Consider the following 16791-nt stretch of genomic DNA (forward strand, 5'->3'; position numbering starts at 1 on the left):
CATGAAGCATTTTCAGTGTTACTTATTAGCCTGACACATAGTAAGTACTCAGAGAGAAATGATTGTTTTAATATTATTATCAGTGCCATTGTCATCCCTTCAATAAATTAGTAGGGAGAAAAAACTGGGCAAGGAAGGCACAGGACAGGCAGGTGATAGGTAGACCTCAGAACAACGTGTGGTATGCTTAGGAAAACTGATGCCACAATGAACTCTTAAGAATCAGTATTGATCACACTCTGGCTTGATGGCCTTGCAGCAAAGAGAAATGCTGGCTTTTGACAATACGCATGAACAGACGGAGGTTCTGTCTCAGGGTCCAAGAGTCCTGCTTTACGACTAATCATAAGCCACGAATAATGCTGGTGACTTTGTCAGCATCTACATAAGATTATTTTTCCTTTTCCCATAGTCTCCAAACAGTTGAACTTCCCCAAACGTTTGTTTTGATGTCTTCTTTCCCAAATTGCTCTGGACTATTCCCGGGCAGGACGTTAGCTTCCCAAATGCTCTGCAAGTCAGCATTCTTCTCCCCTCCTCTTCGGGAAAAAAGCAGGACTTCAGGTTTCTAATTGCTGGTTGATATGCAGTCCCCTCCAGCTGTACCCACTGGATCACTGTGAACTAAAACAGGATTCGCCATGTGTCTCCTTTCTTATAATGACTCCAACTCTGGGTGCGCTCTGCTTTGTTAGGAATTTCTATTGTTATTAGGTGCGCTGGAGGCTCCTTCGACTGGCAATGGCCCCATGACAACAGAGTGAAACACAGAGCGGTCCTCACCATCAATCCCAATGCTTGCGCCCACTGTTGCAGCCACTGTTATCGATGCATTCCATCGAGATCCGCTTTTTTCACCGACTCTGCCGGCATGCTTCCCTTCTCCTGTCAGAAAGCACTCCTGACAGCAGGTTCCCTGTGGCGTCCTAGCTTCCAACGAGTGATTCTGGCTGTACTTCCTCCAGGACAAGTTTGTTTGCTATTCTGCCAGTCCATGGCACTCTCGGTCACCCAAAGGCATGAGTTTCCATCAGCCTTTCTTTCACAATCAGAGAGTTCACCAGTCCCTTTCAACTGCTTTTCGGGAATATCTTTGAGGCAAAGAGTGCACAAATTATTTAGAAACAGGCATTTCTAATGTTACCTTTGCAAGTGACTCTGTTGGTACCCATGCCAGGCGTTAGAGATGTTTTGTCCTGCACTTTTGTGTCAAAGCTTTGGAAGTTTTACTTCAGTTCCCACTACGTCAATGAAACACTTTTCCCTCTTTGGATAAATGGTTGAAGAGTGAGTGAGGCAGCATCTTCTCTATACTCTAAGAGTGATCAGGCCAAAGAAAAGTAAAACAAAAGAGAAAAAAAATTGGCTCATAATTTCAATTATCAGTGAATGTTTCCTTTTCACCTTCTTCTAGAGTAAAGTCTTGACCCAGATACATTTTTTTGAACAAAGGGTGACTATGTTCATTGTTAAAGATTTCTGTTTCACTGGAATTCTTATATGTTCTTCTAAAATACTACCCTAAGCTCCTGAGAGCTGAGAGAACATTTAGGACGTTTTAGCATCAGTGTGTAAATGGGAGCTGTAGGACCAAAGGTGCCTAGTGTACAGGAATAAATGAGTTAATTATATAAATTTGCCAAGTATCTAGAACCACCCAAATAAAAACGATCAAATAGTCATTACTGTCACTCTGCTGACTGCATACCTTCTCATAATGCGAGAATAATATCTGCCACTTAGGTCTTCACGGGGATCTTTGCCGCAGAAATGGCTTTGAAGCTCATTGCCATGGACCCATATGAGTATTTCCAAGTAGGCTGGAATATTTTTGACAGCCTGATTGTGACGCTAAGTTTGGTCGAGCTGTTTCTAGCGAATGTGGAAGGCCTGTCAGTTCTACGGTCATTCAGACTGGTAAGCAGAAACCCACCTTACCATGCTTTTCTGTGCGTAAAGAAGGCTTGCGTTGGCTTTGCATTCTTGTTATTTCAAGTGTTCAGAATTTTTAAATAAAAGTAAGTTTAGATCTTAATATTTTGTGCAAAACAAAGGTCATTCTTTAAAACATACTCTTTAAGAGCTTAATACAGCGTGGGTATTTTAAATTTAGTATCTTTGAGACATGTTCAATACTTAATTTGCAGTATATGCCAGTAAAATGGAAATGAGTAAAGAAAAAAAATCTCTAAGTATGGAATTAAATTCACAGTGTGAAGTTTATAGCTTACAAAATTTCAACCATGCATGGGGGCTTCCAAAAGCTCATGGGAAAATGGAATGAAAACCTAATGGAAATATTCCATGGACTTTAAAAGCACCAATGAGTTGTTAACTACAGATCAGGAGTTTGCACCCACAGCCATTCCTTGAAGGAACTTTGACATTTTCTGCTCCCCTAAAGATGTACATCTTCAAAAACTGACTCTATGAGATTGAATAGACTCACAGCAGTGAGTTTAGACATTTTTTTATTTTATTTTATAAAACATGTTTGATCTTTTGACAGCTATTTAAAAAATAAACTTTGTAAAGATTTAATGTTTCTCCCCATAAAATTATAGCTCTTATCACAGTGTCTGCATGAAAATAAATGGTAATAAAAGTATTTGTAGTTCACAATTGCTTTAGGAAAAAAAAGCCCTTTTTAGATATCATCTTTCTTAGGATTGACCATTATCCTTAATTCTGCTTTCTATTATTTTATTATTATTACTATTACAATTATACACTCCCTTTCTAAAATGTATATGGTAATTATGTTGTGGTAATTATATCAAATCAAGGGGGCTATTGAAAAATTGGAATAATTGATTCTAGACAGTTAATAAAAATATTATAAAACTTAATATTGGCTTTAAAATTAGAAGAATTATCAAGATAGGAAGCATTGAGCATTACAGCATGGTAATTTATCATTAAGCTTTATATCTATTTTTATTAATTTTTTAAAATCAGTAAATCATATTTTTGTGTTTCCTTTTAGCTCCGAGTTTTCAAGCTGGCAAAATCCTGGCCCACACTGAACATGTTGATAAAGATCATTGGCAACTCAGTGGGGGCGCTGGGAAACCTCACCTTGGTCTTGGCCATCATCGTCTTCATTTTTGCCGTGGTTGGCATGCAGCTCTTTGGTAAGAGCTACAAAGATTGTGTCTGCAAGATCAATGATGACTGTGAGCTCCCACGCTGGCACATGCACGACTTCTTCCACTCCTTCCTGATCGTGTTCCGAGTGCTGTGTGGGGAGTGGATCGAGACCATGTGGGACTGCATGGAGGTCGCTGGCCAACCCATGTGCCTTACTGTCTTCATGATGGTCATGGTCATCGGGAACCTAGTGGTACGTAACCAGATGTCCCAACATATAAAGTTCCTTATGGAAAATGGTCGTTTTATACTACAACATTTTAAGATTAACGAGATAAAAAACTTTTGACTGTAATTGCTTAGTGGCTATTTTAAATCCAGGAAGAACTGAAAATAAAGTATTGTCTTAATTTTGCTACCCATATAAACCACATATACATTTTTCAAAACAGCCCTCTAGTCACTTTAAAGGAAAGCTTTTCTACTTAGTTTTCTTATTTTGATAGTAATGTGACATGCGTTAAATCTGGGTTTGTAGTGCTCTGAAAATTCCATTTAAAGAGGAAACTAGCAACAAAATAAAGTCATACGGGAAGAAGGCAAATGAAAGTGCTAGCCCTAATGCTGGAATACAGTCATGGATAAGATTATTATCTATAGCAAGAATTGGCCTCTGGACCAAACCCAAACACCTATTTTGGGATGTATCTTTGTGTTAAGAATGATTTTTACATATTTTAATGGCTGAGAAATCCCAAAAGAAGAATAATATTTCAATATACATAATATTATATGAAATTCAAATATCACCATTTAAAAAGTTTTATGAAAACATAGGCAAGCTCATTCATTGTCCGTGGCTCCTTTCATAGTACCCTAGCTAAGTAATTCTCATAGAGCCCTGTGGCCTACAAACCATAACATTTTTATTATCTGAACTATTACTATTAGTTCCTCTGTAGTAGCTCTGTTACAAAGCAACCTTCCTGTTTCTTCATTAGTCTTTTCCTGCCTACACTCATCAACTTATTTCTTTCTTGTGTCTGTTGGTGAAAGCTTGAACTTACAAACAGGATAGAATTGGGATAAATGAGCCACTCACCTGCATTTTTGAAGCTCCACATTGCCTTGGTTCATGTGGTCAGCTTCACCTCAGATCCTCCATCAGAGATTCCAGGAAGTGGAGTATGGTAACAGCCATATGGTAGATACTTGCCCTTCCCACTGGCTTACAAAGATGTTGCTGACATTTTTTCCTCCTGTCCTTGTAATACCCATGTCAGAAGTCATTCAGAGTCTAGGATAGAAACCAAACTTCATCAGATTACAAATGAAATGTCACTGTGCCCGACCTACAGAGAATAGCTTCAGTACTGCAAATTCCAGAACCTTGTTGAACAGAAGTATACACATAATGAATTACCCTTCTGTAAAACAGAAGGTTTTAGTCAGCTCAAGACTCCATCAAAAACTTACAAAGACTGTTCATCAGGAGTCTTTAAATCGAATACACATTTCTTTTAACATTTCCTTTCATCTTCAAGTGGTATTAATAAATGTACATAGTACTGGCATTACAAATGGTATTGATCATTTGTATATAGTATGATAAAAACCCTGTGAATATGGAATGAAGTATACATTGTCTACATGTAGTTTAAGTTTTGTATTCACAAGCTCTATGATATTTCTTTGTCTATTTCTAGTTCCAAATTTTTGAAACCAAAAAAACATTTAAATTCAGCTCTCGACAAGGTATAAGAATCTCAAAAATTCACACCAAAGACAAGGGTCACAAAAAATATAGATGTTTATTGCTTATTCTGGTTGATGTAAAATGAGGAAGATTTCTGTGAGATCTCAATACATTAACAATTCCTCTTATTTTAGTGCCTGCTATGTTAAAGGAAGTGTGTTTAAGGTTTGTGAGGTGCTCAGAGGTGCACCCAAAATTGTGTCCCTCTTTTCAGGATGTTTACAGTCTATTAGGAAAGAGATAAATGTATACTGAAATTATTAGACAATGAAGAAGTAAACACTAGCAATGAGATAAAAATAAAATGTGCTTCACACTTGGAAGAAAAAAAAAGGATGATCTAGATTGTTAGTTAAGGAAGACCTTTCAAGTGAAGTTTTAGAAAATGCAGTGTATACAAAAGGGTACCCCCCCCAAAAAAAAAAACACTGGTGCTCATTTGTCTTGTTTTTTATGTGAGGGGGATAGTGCATTTGGAGTTAATTCCACCAGGTCTGACAGTTAATCAAACTTCCTATTTAGAGGTTCTGAAAAGATTGCATAGTACTGTGTGACCAAAAAGGCCTGATTGGTGGTAGACAGAAGACTGATTTTGTCACCACGACGGTGCACCTGCTCATGCAGCCATCTCAGTGCATCGGTTTTTGGCAAAAAGCACCATGCCTCTCTTGCCCCACGCAGTTTCCTCACCTGACCTTGCTCTGTGCGACTTCTTTTTGTTTCTTCAAATAAGAGGGATGAATTAGTCCAGAGACAAATCCAGAGACACTCTTATGTGTGTAAAAAAGAGCTTGATATCAAAGAGTAATTATATATTTAGAAAACATCCCAGCCCAGTCCAGATCAAGTCCATAAGTCGATTATTAGCCCACGTGTCCTATACCAGTCTGTACATTCCTCATCAGATTCACATAAGACATGCAATGATGCCAAATGCAGAAAGATCACAGACTGGTGGGTGGAGAGTCTTGTGGATCCAGTGGTAGTAGAAACATCCCAACACTGGCATTGGTCTCCATGTGGCTCATCTAGCTCCAGGGCTCTGCCTGCCATCAGTATAGCTCTATGTGACTTGTCAAGAGAGAGTGTGTTTCCCACCTCCAGGGAGGAAGATAGGAGTTCCCAGAATCCTCAGAAGAAGGCCATGCCTCCTTCACTCAGGTTGACAGGAAATTATGTAGCTACTATAAGGGACATGAAAGGACAGTGATTGAAGACATAGAAAAGGTGAAGGAAAAAGAGGGAGGTGCCGTCAGCCATCCTAACAGATGAGTTGAAAACTGTTTCCAAGAATGGAATCACAGATTTGACAAATGTATTCAGTGTAATGGAGAGTACTTTGAAGGTGATAAGGTTATTTTGTAAAAAATAATTTAAATACGTAGCTTTGAAAAAAAATCCAGGGTTTTTTTTTTGAGGGGGTACCTTTTCATATTTGTGCATGGATATTGATGAAAGGCAATTAGAGTTATACTTATAAATAGAGGCAATACACTGTGTCTTTAACCCATATAAAGTAGATGGCGGGCATTCATTATTTTGTAGTGAGAGTGGGGAAGAAAGCGTAATTAACAAAATGTATAACTAACTCTTAATTAAGAGACTCTCCTTAATGCTTGATTAGAATCTGAAAAAGTCAAAATATGTTTCTAGTGCAGCTGTTAGAGTTATATGTTGTATGTTAGGTATATTTCTTCTTCTTTAATTTATCCCTGAGTACATTTTACAACCAAATGCTAATGACCACAAGTTTTAGTGGGTAATTGAGGAAAATGCAAGCGTTAGTGAGTTCAGATCTTCATCAGAATGAGACTGAATCAATATATACTTTATTAATATTTATCTTCTTGCCTAATGTGATAATGGAGAGACATGAGAGAATGGCCTTTAGCTTACTTTGTAACATTCATTTTGTTATAATAAAAATGGAGTCCCTTTATGAGTTTTAAAGGAAGGAATGTTATTATAGTACGCTGCTTCCAGGAAGAAGTAATGAAATAGATGAATACTATGGAAAAGGAAGCCTATCAACACTTTTCACTGCTTAGGAATCCAAAGCAATAAAGTGGGTCCTGTCAACATCCCCATGAAAATAAACACATGCCCTTCATGCTGTTCATAGAGGAGTCGTGACAGTCATGAGACAGTGGCACTTTACAAGGCCTCGTGATCACCCACACTTGCATCCTCTGATGCTCCTCATGCCAGTAAGCCTCTTATACCATGAGATAGGCATCGTTTAAATGATCTGATATTTTCTAGCTTCATCTCTGGGGAATTCCTTCATGTCTGGATAAAATCAAGGGCAAGCCCCTGCTCCTTGCTGAGGGCTAAATTTTTTTTCTTTTAATATGAGGTAGGCATTTCTGGACATAGACCTATATCAAATGATTCATGTGATTCTCACATGAAGCAATATTTAAATATAATTTACACACTTTCAGCCCTGAGTGAGAATTTTTTTCAACCATATTGAGTTTACTGGGACCCATCTCAGGGAAAAGAAACACAAATGATTTTGCTCACAACCAGGATTTTGCTTCAATGAGAAAGGTTGTTTTTATGTTTGATGACTTCAGGGTCTAAAATGATTGACAATGAATCAACCTAATCAAAATGTCATTTCCTCATTTGAATCAGATTCAGTGGGCAAGCCCTTTCTTGTACTTTAAACATTACCTAGTTAAGAAGCAACCGGCACAATTCTTGATCAGTTTTATTACAGTGGCATAGTGGTTACACATTCGTCTGTGATCCACAAGGCCCTCGGTTCAAAACCACCAGCTGCTCCTCAGAAGGCAGTCTGGGTTTTATACTCCTGTAAAGAGTTACTGTGTCGGAAACCCACAGGGGAAGTTCTGTGTTGTCCTGTTGGGTGCCTACGAGTTGTCTTCACTTGATGGCAGTGAACTGAAATACACAAATATGACATGTTCCATTGGTGTTGACAGTATTTATGTCCAGAGAAAAGTGAATAGTTTTTGTCTAGCTAGTTAAACACAGCAGGCATAGTGAAAATTTTCTTATTCTACTTGGGTGTTACGGATAAAAGTACTAATGAGCAATAATAGGGATCATCAGGAAGACATTTTAGGCCCACAAAAGAAAATTTGACTGAAGGACTCCTGGCAGAGTGATACACTTAAAAATGACAGAGTGATTGTGGTGAAGGACCAGTCTCTCTGCTCCATGGTAATTCTCTGTGGGTGTGGATGCTTCTCTGCCACCCGGAATTCATGCACACGAGTTGCAGTATGGAGAGAGTGGTGAGCATCCACCGTGTCTTCATTCCTGCCATGTTCTTACCTCTGTGAGGAAGCACAGATTCTCATTGCTGACTTGAATTTTGCTCTGTATCAGGGAGGAAATGTGCTTATTTCCTTAATTTTTTGGTCTCCTTTTTTCTCTACACCCCATTCCACCCCGATGTAGGTCCTGAACCTATTTCTCGCTTTACTATTGAGCTCATTCAGCTCCGACAACCTTTCAGCAATTGAGGAAGACAAAGATGCAAACAACCTCCAGATCGCAGTGGCCAGGATTAAGAAGGGAATAAATTATGTGAAAGTAACCTTACGTGAATGTATTCTGAAAGCATTTTCCAAAAAGCCAAAGATTCCCAGGGACATAAAGCAAACAGAAGATCTAACTGGTAAAAAGGAAAACTTTATTTCTAATCGTACACTTGCTGAGATGAACAAAGAGCTCAATTTCCACAAGGAAAAGGATAAGATGAGTGGTTTCGGAAGCAGTCTGGACAAATACTTGATGGAAGAAAGTGACTGTCAATCATTTATTCATAACCCCAGCCTCACCGTGACGGTGCCAATTGCACCAGGGGAATCTGATTTGGAAATTATGAATACTGAAGAACTTAGCAGCGATTCAGAGAGTGAATACAGCAAAGGGGTAAGATGCCTTTATACGGATTATTTGTTTCATTGTATTACTAGGTATGAGAGGAATCAAAATGATTCTTGAAGCATGGCAAGCTGGTGGATATTGTGTGTGCATATGAATTCACACAAGGGCCTGACTATTCATCAGGTAAGATTTTACTTAATGACACTTAATAATTGAGTTCATCGTCTTTCTCAGCCAAATTTGAAAGCACCAGAGTATGTTTGAGCCTTTTCTTCTTCCATTCCGTTGATTGGATGCCACATCCAGTCTCCGCCCACTGTGCTTATTGAACCCTCCTGTTCTCTTTAGCACCGCTGCCTTCCCATTCACTACTTCTTACCAGGCCCATTTCAAATGAAGCCCCAGCTGGTCCCTCCCCCTTCACGTTTCCATCTATTCTAATGAACTATTTGATTAAATTTTGTTAGCAAGTCCTATCTCAATCACATCATCCTTTTCCCAGGATGCATCCTTGGCTCCCACAGACTCCCATATTAAAAGCTGTATGTATTCACACTGTGGCCCAAACTGGTTTTGACCATCTGTGTTCCCAGTAGTTCCTCTGTAGCCAATCAATCTCCCTCTGGATCAAAACACACTATACCTGTGTGACGTTGCTTGGGATTTCCTGCTCTGGTCAAAATATTGTATACATCTTTTAAGGCATATCTCCCAGCTGTTCATCTGTAACGTTCTTAGTACCTAACTCATAAGATTGGGCAAAGATCAAATGAATTAACACATGGAAAATGCTTAGAACAGTATTCAAAGGATACAATTATTACTGTCCTCCTAATTCTTCCCCAAATATATGTGATCTCCTCATTTTAAACTCTATAAAATGCCTCTTCCTGGATTAATTATTATTTAGCCTGTGTGTGACTGTGTTCTCTAAAGAAGCAAAACCAGTGGTATATATATATCACCTATGTACATATGCATATATGCATGTAGGCACATATATAAATATGCATATATAGGTAGGTTCAGATAGATAGATAGATAGATAGATAGATAGATAGATAGATAGATAGATAGATAGATAGATAGATAGATGAGAGAGAAAATTGTAGAATTGGGCAAGTCCAGTCTGAGTTCTGAAGGTTTCTACAGACTTATTATTTGGGGGTCTGATGCACTCAAGATTGGCAGGAACATCAGGCTCCTATCAGGTTGCAGAAGTAGGTGAATCCAAGTTCAGAAGGCCAGGCCTGGGACTGGAAAGCGGAATAAATCCAAAGTTGGCAGGTCAGAGGGTAGACTGCACTGTCTTCCCTAGGGGCAGGCAGGAAAGCTAGCAGGTGTTTGGCTCAAGTCCAATGAACCAGCCATAGATGAGCCAGATGCAGGATGTAGACCCAGCAAGAATAAAGCAAGCTTTCCCACTCAAAAATCAAAGACTGCCCATCGAGTCGATGCTGATTCATAGCGACCCAAGGACAGAGGGCTGAGCTGCTCCTGTGGGTTTCTGAGACTGTACTCTTTATGGTAGAAAATCCTTTCTTTCTTCTCAGGAGCAGCTGGGGGTTTTGAACAGTTGACTTTGCAGTTAGCTGTCCAATTCAAAACACTATGCTACCAGGGTCCCTACAGCTTCTTTTTACACGGCTTTCCCACTGCATCCATTTATGTAGGAAGTAGGCCACACCCCTGAGGAACCTTCCTTGCAGGTGTGTCAAGGTTGTGACCTGAGTTAGGGAGTTGTACTCCACTCTAGCTTGCAACTGCTCACAGCAGATCTCATTACGGAGCTGCTTATAAGGTTAGTTCACATTATGGGGGATCACTGAGCCTCAATTCCCAAACCAGAGAGGACTCTGGCCCAGCCAAATTGACAACTCTAAGTATCACACCTCGACTTTTAGACGTTGTAAGAAATCATTATGTACATCAAATAGTATTGTGAATTCATTGTGAACTCTTGGAGATCTCCCTTCCTTACCGTGATATGGTAATATCTATTCCAAGTGACCCAAAATATGCAGTGAACTGTATTTTTAGTAACTCAGGATATAATAACCATGGGTGAGTTTTATTACAAATACCACTCTATAAATATTAAAGATTTCATTTTAAAACAGTTTTATTTTCCTTTGTTTAGTCACATGTTAGAAAGTCTTGTCAAATGTGTGCCAAATACGGTACCTCTTACATGAAGTCCTGACCTCCCTGGATGGATAGATTCTTGAAAAACATTAGTATGTATGGGATAACCATGCATTCTCCATATCTATAAAACATATAAAAACACAGTCTATGCACATATGAATAATACTAAATTTAGTTTTGTGTTACAGATATTTTATATGCATTATATACTGTATATATTATTAAATCATATAGATAAGTGTTATAGAAGTGGAAAGTTAAAGTGCTGTATAGCTCAATGTAGTCATTCCTTAAACTGGACCCGATGAGAAAGCTGATGAATTTTGAAGGGATGGGAAGAAGGATGCTGACCCCACAAAGCAAAGCAAGCTTTCCCGCTCAAAACACACAAGCAAACAAACAACCTCATTGCATTCTAGACAAAAATGAAACGTATTATGGTAAAAACCATGCATATAAATGCCATTCATTATATTTCGTTCACCACTAAAAAAAGAAATTACTTAACGGACACTGTTCTTCTGCTAAGATCATACCAGTTTCCCTCATGGAGAAAACATCTCAGACATGTAGCCTACTTCCCGTAGTGCTTTGGAAAGTCCACTGTTATTAGTTACATGTCCTTTCACTTCAATAATAGTCATGGCCTTCAATTTGAGATAAGTGGCATAGCAAACTTATTACTATAGTTGGATCTACTTCAGGGAACTTTAGATTATCGTTTTAGCCTCTTCCTGTTTGGGTTTGCACTTTAAAAGAGGCCTGAGGCATTGCCTCCATTACATGATTAAGCCATGTCCTTTTAAAGTGACTGTACAGTTACAGAGCCGCAGACTAAGACGGCTGCCGTTATAAAAGAGATTAGCCGTTCATTTGCACTACAGCGGCGGTACTGTGCCTGTCATACTGCAGAAAGTCTATTTTACTTCCAACTGTAAGTATACGTGCTTACTTATAGAGTAGAATTTTAAGGACAAATGTATACTTCTGCGGAGTTGGAAGGTGTGTTAGTCTGGGTAAACTAGGGATACGATCCACAGAAACTCATAGGTATAAGAGAGTTTTATATAAAGATAAGTGTACATTAAGAAAGCATCCCAACCCAGTGCTGCCCAAGCCCACAAGTCCAACATTAGCCCATTTGTCCGACACCAATCCACAAAGTCCTCCATCTCACAAAACACACACTATGATGCCGACTGCAGGAGGAAAGCCCAATCAGTGAGACTGTAAGCATCTCAGCGCTGGCAGGGGTCTCCACATGGCTGCACCAGCACTCAGGGCTGCATCGGGGTAGGTCCATGTGGCTTCTCCTCAGGGATGTCTTTCAGGAAGTCATCCTTATCAGCTGAAGCAAGGAACTGACTAAGGCAGCTGCACCCTGGTCCGACCATCAGAAAGCAAGAGACCGGAGAACTAGGAAGGCGAGGCTCACGGAGCCATTTATCTCTCCACCCTTCAATTAATCCTACACGTGTTTATTGGCCAGGTTGAGACAGTAAACCTTAACTATCGCAGAAGGTTCTTGACTTTCTGTCAATCTTTAGCTGATTTTAGTAATGAAAGCTTGGTTATTCCACATAAAGTTAACATCCCTCTGTCTTTTTTTTAAGAGGAATGTCATAGTTGTTGGGATTGTTCTGTTTTCTGACACTGACGGTTTGCTTTCTTTAAACAGATGAGAGTCACCCCTCTGTTGCTCTTCATCTTCTTTCCTAGTGACATTTTGTGATGTTTACAAGAATTGTTTTCCATGAAACCTATGCAAATGGACAACTCAGTCAGATGCATCAGTGTCTTTAATTTTTTTTTAATTATTATGACAGTTACTTGTATAATTTTCAATATTCCATCCCTATGGTGACTTAATGCGATGAGTAACAACCAACCTGAGCTGCTCTGGGGAGCCGAGTTGTGTGCCTGCCCTTCTCTCCTCAGGAAAAGTTAACATCTCCTTCCATTTACAATCTTCTCTATGCTCTTTAGTCTTTTCGATAAGCCTCATCAAATCGCTACAGTGCTTCATTGTGTGAACGCATGTGTCTCTCCTATCTTGACTGAAGTCCTTAGGGCTAAAGGCACTTTGTGTATCTTCTTAAAGTGCACTGCAAAATGCCACGTACACAGTCAACGCTCAATCTTTATTGAGAAAATAAATACTAAATAAATTGTTTGCATGTGTTTCTAAGTAGTCAGAGGAATTATTTCCAAGATGATAAAGTAAAAATACTGTATGTATATTTTAAAAGATTTACATAGAAGAAAGGATATCCTAAAATTTTCAAAATATGTTGTTATTTTGGCTTGAACCTGGCCATCAAAATCATATTCCAAAAATCTCTTTCAAGATTAGTCTTTTGTAGTCCATCAACCTGTTCAGAAAGCGTAGCATTTTGTTATCATTAGTTGCCTGACATTTAAGGCTGTTAAATTGTGTTGTCTAATATTATTGATTTTATTATCATGACACTGAAGTCATATCTACATGAGGAAAATGTACATTTTCTCATTTATTATAGATTATTATCAAGATACACATAATAAAAAATAAATTTCAAAGAATACACATGATAATTTCTTTAGATCATCTAGCATAGTGCTTGATTCGGTGAGCCCTTAGCAATATTAGCTACCATTTCTCTTATACTTATTGGATGATCGCCATTATATTTAAGATAACCAAGCCCTGATTGACATTGATGTAAACTTATAGCCTTTGTGTCTTTGCCTTTCTTCATGAAAACGTCTTCCATGATATATCCCAAAGTGTGTCATCTTGAGGATATTCAAACTTATGGGACCATAGACAGGAATTAAAGCATTTATGAAGGTTCAAAACTAATAGGACGGATGTTAGCAAAGTTGGAAACAACACTGAGATATAACTGGTGGTTCTGGGATCTTTTTGTCCAATACTTGAAATGATAATGTCCCCAAAGATTTTTGGTTTTCGTTAGTTATGTTTTGACTAGTAAAAAATACAGATGGTTCTTATGGGTTTGAAGTATCTTTTACCCTTCCGTATCAATCTCCCCTGCTGTCATTTTTCTAATATTTGCATTCAACTGTTCATGCAGATGGAGTTCTTAGATTCTTGAAAATCTCCTTCACTTTCCAAGTCTCAGTTGTCCTTTGAAATTTTGGACGCTGCTTTTGTGAGTCTTAATGGGACCAAAAGTCAAATTTTGATTACCCAATAGTTAAAAAACTCAGTTAAATGCATTTAGGTTATTTAGATCTCAGCCACCCACTAGGGTATGGGTGGGATCCCTGTCGTACGATGGATTTGTGTTCAAATAGTAACCTGCAGATTCTCTGTTCAAGTCAATGCCACTGGCACAAAACGCCTGGTGATCTGCTTCCATAAAAGATTGCTGCCAAGAATAGCACATAGAGCAGCTCTCCTCCGAACTGACTGCAGCAACGGGTTTGATTTTACGGGATCTTTACAACTGCAGATTCTGGAGGCACATTCCCTGATTCAAATCCCAGCTCGATGACCAGTGCAATTTACAACTCTTTGTTGTTTCATGTACAAATTTGCACAGGTACATATAAACACATATATAACGCAGTTATAATGAAGATTAAATTATTTCAGTAAGTAATTGTACAAGTGCCTGTTACAAAGTAGAACTCGATTATTTTATTATAAGCATGGCATTTGGAGGTCAGGCACACATTCTAAGTAACTATATGCTACAAGTTATACAGCCTCAAGAGGAGTCTGACTGGACTTGTGTCAGTTTGTTTGGTTTGAGCCAGGTGTGGAAGGGGGAGTGGTTCCCATTCTCAGCAAAGGGAAAGTTTGAAACACATGCTTTTTGTGGGCCCTGTTCTCTGTATTCTCTTTGCCTACTGATGATGCACTTAGATTCCTTAGCAACACTGTTCTCAGTGGTTGCTTTCATGGACTGGGTTGTTTTGGAGGATGAACTTAATTTCATCCCTGGCATGATGTGTGACTCAAATATTGAAATATTTTCTTTCTTCGGGAGTGGGGATATGATTTTCTTGTTACCTGATTAGTGACCTACAGTTTGAAAAAAAAGGAAGCAGAACATCTGAACTGAGACATGTCAAACCACTCCTACCCACCCCCAAAATTCTTATGGCCTCAGTTTCCGATTTCCTCAATACATGCTCCTGAAATATTTTAGTGCTCTTCATGAATCAACTCTCAGAAGGTGAATTTCTTTACCCTGATTGAAACCAGGAAGAATATACTCTAGAGTTGACAAAATGTTTCATAATAAAGTCTTTTACTTCAAAATGACCAAAAAGATGAGTAAACAAATGAAATCTGTAATAAAATAGTTAAAGTGATTCCCAGGAGGCAATTAGAAAATCAGAATTTTTCTGAAGGTACCATTTGCATCTCCAAATCAAGAAAGGACTACGGTCGCCTCGTGCTGTCATGAGAACTAAACCCTGGTCGCTGCTTCAGAGAACACACGGACTCCACTGAGGGCTCGCCTCGGGGTGCCCTCCTCAGAGGAGCACCATTAACTGGACATTACAGAGATTTTTAGCAATAGCAGCGAAGCGCTTCCTGCTTCTGAGCTTCAAATGGAGCATGAAATGCACCCGTTCATTCAATAAATTTTGAGACCCACTGTGCCCCAGGCACCGTGTGAAGGATTGGGAAAGGGAGAGAAAAAACAGCCTGATTTGCTCAGCTGCAATAATTTAATATGACTACCAGCTGTCTCAACCAAATTCTTAGTCATATGGTGATTTTGTAATTATTCCGAGATTCGACAAACATACAAATCTATTTTTTAATGGAAAGCTCGTTCTTAAGAGGATGAAAAAGTCATTCTCATTGGTTGCCATTTTATGAGCGACTTTCTCCTCGGCTTTAAAGATGAAAACAGTGCTGTTTTAAAGCATTATACGGTGGATTTAGGAAGTAGATCTATAGAGCCGAGAAAAACATTAAGTGGATTGTATTTCTCCGTGCAATGTAAAAAGCAAACAGCCCCATATGGTTTTAAAGTAGTGGAGACCCCTAAGGCTTCCCGAGAGGCTTCCAAACATATTGCTTCTCTAATCACCTTGTTCTCTACTGCTCTCTCAGATGGAGTCGCTGAGTGGGGCAGACAGCGTGCTCTGCTGGTTTCTCAGACACCCCTCCCTGGACTGCAAACTCCAACCTTTTAGTCAGCACCTTAACACAGTAATCACTAATACAACCAACGAAGTCTCCCTGTGCTAAGGTGGCCAGCAGAGTAGTCTGATTTGGTTGGGCGAGGAGGGGAGGACTTTGGCACACTGCGTCAAGCAGCCATTGCAATGCTACCTCGCCTTCGACACGCTCAAGAGAGGTCAGTGTAACTGGTGGTAAAGAAACTTCTCACCCACTATTAGTTCCCAGAGAGAGACTCGGCTAGAAGCGTTCAGAAGCCAGTACTCCCGGCAGTGATTTGCCTAGACTTACACCACACACCGCAGCTACAGAAGCCGCGGAAAGGAAGAAGACAGTTAATCAACTTCTACGTAGAGAAGAAAGCAAAAAAAAAGAAGAAAGCATAAAAGAAACTTCGCAAAAAATATGCATTTCACATCCGTTTTATAATTAAATCTCACCTGAAAAGTAGATTTAATTCATCTATGTTTACTGATAACTGAGACTAAGAGATTAAGAAGCAAAACTAGTCACTTGCACATCTGAGGAGTCTTTATGGTTTGTGTGAAGTTAGCTGGCATTGATGATTCCATGGTCCTTACAGAGTCAGGCATACCCTTCCCCTTCTTAGAACAATGTGTAAATAGCGCGGACTTACTAGAGCACCTTTACCAGTAAAACTATATTCACATCTTGACTTATATATATGGTTGCCCTTCAGGCCCTATTGGGTTGAATAAATTATTTTTATTTAAGGGCCCATGAGCAATTCTGGATACACAAGTTTCGAGTTCTTTAGACGATT

At 39.1% G+C, this 16791-nt stretch overlaps 1 protein-coding gene across 3 annotated transcripts in view; it reads left to right on the top strand.

The window, feature by feature from the left end:
* Positions 1 to 16791, top strand: part of SCN9A (sodium voltage-gated channel alpha subunit 9) — a 99265-nt gene that overhangs the window by 37987 nt on the left and 44487 nt on the right. For all 3 annotated transcript variants that reach the window (XM_075530432.1, XM_075530433.1, XM_075530434.1), the window contains exons 14-16: positions 1744 to 1917; positions 2987 to 3343; positions 8279 to 8755. In XM_075530432.1, the coding sequence (XP_075386547.1) occupies positions 1744 to 1917; positions 2987 to 3343; positions 8279 to 8755 (1008 nt within the window). The remainder of the gene's footprint in view (positions 1 to 1743; positions 1918 to 2986; positions 3344 to 8278; positions 8756 to 16791) is intronic.

Source organism: Tenrec ecaudatus, chromosome 13, assembly GCF_050624435.1.
Source record: "Tenrec ecaudatus isolate mTenEca1 chromosome 13, mTenEca1.hap1, whole genome shotgun sequence".
In the NCBI taxonomy this organism is placed as follows: Eukaryota; Metazoa; Chordata; class Mammalia; order Afrosoricida; family Tenrecidae; genus Tenrec; species Tenrec ecaudatus.